This window comes from Penaeus vannamei, chromosome 1 (assembly GCF_042767895.1).
Source record: "Penaeus vannamei isolate JL-2024 chromosome 1, ASM4276789v1, whole genome shotgun sequence".
In the NCBI taxonomy this organism is placed as follows: domain Eukaryota; kingdom Metazoa; phylum Arthropoda; class Malacostraca; order Decapoda; family Penaeidae; genus Penaeus; species Penaeus vannamei.
The window spans coordinates 56,623,996-56,628,995 of record NC_091549.1 but is presented as its reverse complement, the minus strand read 5'-3'; the positions used below and the strand labels follow the sequence as shown (position 1 = coordinate 56,628,995).

General features: G+C 40.7%; 1 protein-coding gene across 1 annotated transcript in view; it reads right to left on the bottom strand.

Moving 5' to 3' along the window:
* Sfxn2 (sideroflexin 2) overlaps positions 1-5,000 on the bottom strand; it is an 11,067-nt gene that overhangs the window by 3,401 nt on the left and 2,666 nt on the right. Inside the window, exons 3-4 of the mRNA XM_070125114.1 lie at positions 4,820-4,990; positions 2,658-2,856 (exon numbers count right to left, since the gene is read on the bottom strand). Coding sequence (XP_069981215.1) covers positions 2,658-2,856; positions 4,820-4,990 — 370 coding nt within the window. The remainder of the gene's footprint in view (positions 1-2,657; positions 2,857-4,819; positions 4,991-5,000) is intronic.

The following is a 5,000-nucleotide window of genomic DNA, read 5'->3' as shown; positions in this document are numbered from 1 at the left end:
ACCTATCACCTATGGTCAAAATACTCCTGGAGAACAGGCCACTTTCTTCTGTGATATAGAAATTTTGGTCGGCTAGAAGACATTGTCAATTGGATGTTGCTTTAACTGTATGTGATGTAAGCAATATATGTTTCCCTCATTCTCATGCCCTTTTCTTCCCCTTGGGTCCAATATTTTTGTCCCCTTTATCCCATGGTTCCCTCATTCTTATGCCCTTCTCTTTCCCTGGGCTTCTTTATTCTCCTTTTCAATTCCTTGGCTCCCATATTTCCATGTGCTTTCATATTAGTCAGTCCGTGTAGTAATCAGGAATTGTATTTATGAAGGATTGTATCGACTGGTTTTCCTTGAACTTGAGATGAGAGACAAAATGTACGTACAATTGCACAGATGTTTTGAGTGGAATCTGATAGTATATGACTGTAAGTGCACTTTGACTAGATTGAATTACACAGATCTTTTTCACATGGATCAATCAGTAGACCTCTGTTCATCTGTCCCTTTTTCATGTTCTATTCCATTTGACACTAATGCAGTCACAGTCAAAACTCTTGTCAAACATGTTTCAAATTCTGTATTGAACATCTGCTTAATACCACACTTTTTATAAAGGGTAAGATAGATTCAAAGCCTCAATCAAATAAAAGACTTTTGTCCGTCTGTACACTATGCTATTTTCTGTGGAAGCTAATGATGCTGGATGTTGTTAGTGCATATGCAGCTACTTGTCCATTAGTACATACCCTTTCTATGCACCCAGCATACACACAAAAAGGATGTGCTTTATCACTACACTGTGCGCATATCTTTTCCAGTATGATAGTGCTGCAACTCTTGACAGGGTTAGCGTGGTAGGTTCACAGAGATGTTGTGGCTTGGCTTGCTTTTTCGCAGTAACTGAGGTCCTTTCTTTGTTTTACTCTCTTTCCCCTCCTCATTCAAGCATTCCCCAGACTCATATGTCACTCTAAGCCGACTTCAGGCTATCTGTGCCTCTGTATTCTTTTCTTTGTATGATGACAATTTGGTGCAGCTGATTTAGTAATTACCAGCTCTCAGAGATGAGATTATCCCAGGAACTCCTTCACTATGTTACGTTGTTTGGTGGTGTTTCCTTCTCTTCACTCCCTTCTTCTAAAGTTATATCAAGCTTCTGCAAGACCCTTGAGGCACAAGGAATGAGAACTTTGTTTTTTGTTGTTGTTTTTCTGTCCATGTAGGTTTTAGGTTCTAACTTATTATTCTGTGATTCTACAGAGGGTAGCCAGGCCTAAAATAAGTGGATTGCTTTGTTCTCCATTGTTTTAGTAATATGCGTTACATAGCCTCCCTTGTATGTTTTATTCTGATAAATATTGATCTATTTACACCCATCGCCAAGACTCAACTTAAAAAATAGAGCATTAGAGTTTTCCAATAATCTTATTCCTCACTATATTTTTACAAATGATTATATCCATGACAATCTAAATATATATATATATTTTTTTTTAACATGTTTTCTCTATTCTTAAACAACTTTGGGTGAGGTATTCAAACTAACTAAAAACATGCCACTGAGGTGAAAGACAAAGATATTCAAAGAGATAAAAGAACAGACTGAGGTTGTACATTTGGGCTCGATAACATCTACAACTAGTATATATTAGTTTGGTCAGAATAAAAATTTAAGGTGCCCCTAAATCTGTTAGATATTTGTTATTTATGTACTACTTTCACTACAGGTTTATTGCATACAATCCAAAAAAAATATTTAGTTCAGTGTCAAAGAGCAATTATAAGAATTTTTGATAATGGTCAGCCTTGAATACTCTCTCAGCTTACTAAGCCCTTCCAAAGATTTTCTGAAAAGGGTTTTCTCCATGACAGTTACCAACCTAAAAAAAGTGTAAAAATGTTTCATCTGACAAACAGTAAAAAAGCAACTGAGATTACATATTAGTTCATGAAACTGTATATACATTGACCTGGGAAATTGTTCTCAAAAATATATACAAAACCAAAAGAAAATAGTTATAATCACAGTGAAATCAATCTCCCTCTTTCCATTTCTATATGATCATAAAAAAACAGGCATCACTGGCTGTGCCACATATCCAAATGTGTCAGTCATATAGGAGTTGCATAAGTAGTGTTTTACTTTTACATTTTGCTGTGATGAACATCAACAGATAGTCGTATCAACAGTGAGAGAGAAGCTGCCAATTCAAATAGTAAAATACCAGTGTGCTAACAAAAGAGTATATTATTCATGATGTATCTACTTTGTGGCCATTCACTCCCATTAATTGCTGGCTTAATTTCCTGTATTGTGATTGTTACTATATATACATCTACTGTAAAAACTAAGACATGTTACAAAAATTGGTTTTCACCCAATTCCAAAAACTCCTGTACACAACCTCGTCAAACAGGTTTGAGGGTTCCAACTTGCATGTGAACAAACACTCAAATACATACCATGAACCACCTTTGGTATGAGTTAAGGCAAAACAGTGACTATGGTAAGGTGCTTGTGGTGGTAATTGTGGTGAAGGCTCTAGGGGCACTGTTTTCACACACTTTCCTCACATACAGCAATCTATGTGCATTTGTGTCACTTGAAAAATAAATCAAATGTATCACCAAAAAAACACATAAAGAGTAAAACATGGCACCTGCATTAAGGTTGATGCTTTTTTGGCCAAGGACTTCTTCAGGCCAAGGGCAGTGACAAGAGCTGCACTGGTGGCGGAAACGTATGCAACAGCCATCTGCTGTTCCGTCAGCTGGGATTTTGCATTGCGATTAGTGTAGTTTACAAGGGCGTTGAACGACTGGTTAGCCCACTGCCAGAAAACCACTGCTGGGGTGGACCTGGGAGTGTCAGAAGATTATACAGTTAGATATGAGCAGCAAGAACAATAAAATATATATGTGTACAGAAATAAATGTGTGTGTGTGTGCGTGTGTGTGTGTGTGTGTGTGTGTGTGTGTGTGTGTGTGTGTGTGTGTGTGTGTGTGTGTGTGTGTGTGTGTGTGTGTGTGTGTGTGTGTGTGTGTGTGTGTGTGTGTGTGTGTGTGTGTGTGTGTGAGGCAATTTTTTGGGGGGGAGGTGTCTCATATGTGGGACACCTGTCGTTACTGGGTTAAGGAGGGTTAATCCTCGCTTGATGAGTGGGTCCAGCAACGGGATCTTGACACTAACCACATCCAAGTTAACTGTTGGTGGATCATCTGGTACAACTCCTCAAAATACTCAAGCCAACGTTCCTGCACCCCAACAGGATCTGAGATGACCTGGCCACTTACCCAACGGGATCTGAGATGATCTAGCCACTTACTGAGTGGACTATAGTCACTTGTGAGCAGGGCTTGGAGTTCAGCTTTCTCAGGCCTTAGTAAGTATTTTTCTAATAAATGGCCTTCGACCTCCTATTAAAGACTCCTGATAAACTGTTCTTTATCCCTTCTCAGCAGTGACTGAGTCTTGCGAACCTGAGAACAATGCAAGTCAGGGTCCCCTGTCACAACAAGCTTATGTGGCTTCCAGTGTCTCCTAAGAGATGAAATTCTGTCTTACTCATGGGTGTTTGCAAATTGATTCTTGAGCTGGATTGAGCGGAAAAGGAGGCTATTCTCACAGGTGGCATTGACTCCCATGAGGACTAACAGGCATCTCATAGGCAGGTCAATTGCAGCTACATACCCACATTGAAGTCACCCAGAACAATGCGAATATCTCATTAAAGACAACTGTCTGTCACAAATGCGAGTTTGCCAAAAATATCTCTTTCACATCAAGTTTACAAATATCAGACTGCTGGAGATGGCTATGGCTACTCCCTTTGCTGCAGCCTAACCAGTAATAGGCATAGCCACCCACACTGCTCGTGCCTCCACCAGGCTTCTCACCTCTGAGAGAGCAGCCACTGCATATCCGCCCAAGCCACCCAAGCCCCCACCTTGACTACCAAGGTGAGGTTAAGCCTTGGCCAGTCACTCAGGGTAGGACCTACAAGCCTCAAGCCACTGGAAGATGAACAGGACAAGTAAAACCTGCTCCCAGTCCGAGTCCCAGAGTTTGCCAATCCAGAGATCCCCACAGCCTGCCTTTCTTGCTGGGTGGGCAGAAGGTATGCTCTCCCTCCAGCACCATTTTCTATACAATTCACTGCCAACTGGGTTCTCTTAGGGAGGCGGACTGGCAATGCCTGCCTCCCTACAGCCGCCCATTAACCCTAGGGGCAAGGGGGCAGGAGTTAGTACAAAGCCAGGGTATGTCCACTCACTGGTGGGCCTTGACTCTAAATCTTTAGGGCCTCTTGCAGATTCTAGAGCCTCCATTTTAGCCTAGGACAGCAAGATACCTATTTTCCACAGGTTGTCATGAGGAAGCACTGCAGAAGTCTTGATAATGGAGAGGCTAAGAGCTGGCATGCAAGGCTTATGCAAAGCTGCTCCCTTTTTGCTCCAGGCTTGTCAGTGGTGGCAGCTGTAAGTGAGAAGACATGCAAAGCACTTACCACTATCTAGGCTACCCCACCATTGTTTCAAAGCACCCTACATAAATATATATACATACATACATATATATATATATATATATATATATATATATATATATATATATATATATATATATATATATACAAATCATGAAAAGTCAAGGAAACACAGAAATTATATGCCTACTAATTGACTTCTATGTGTAAAGAATTTCACAAAACGGCTACAGTGGACATTGCAAGTTCCCAGAAGCATTAGGTTAAATGCAACAAAGGTTATAAAACTGTGTAGAATACATTAATAAAAGCCAAAAAGCAACACATCTACTCACTTGTAAAATGTCAGCATAGCACCTGTCAGGATCATACCCCCAGGCACCTGGAAACTCATGCGGCCAATGACATTCTGCTTGTCGCCAGTGTCTGGGTGAAAAGCAGACTCATACAAGCGTTTGGCATACCAGATCTGTTCCTCTGTGGTTCCTGGGGGTTCCTGGCCCAGCCTGAAGTCAA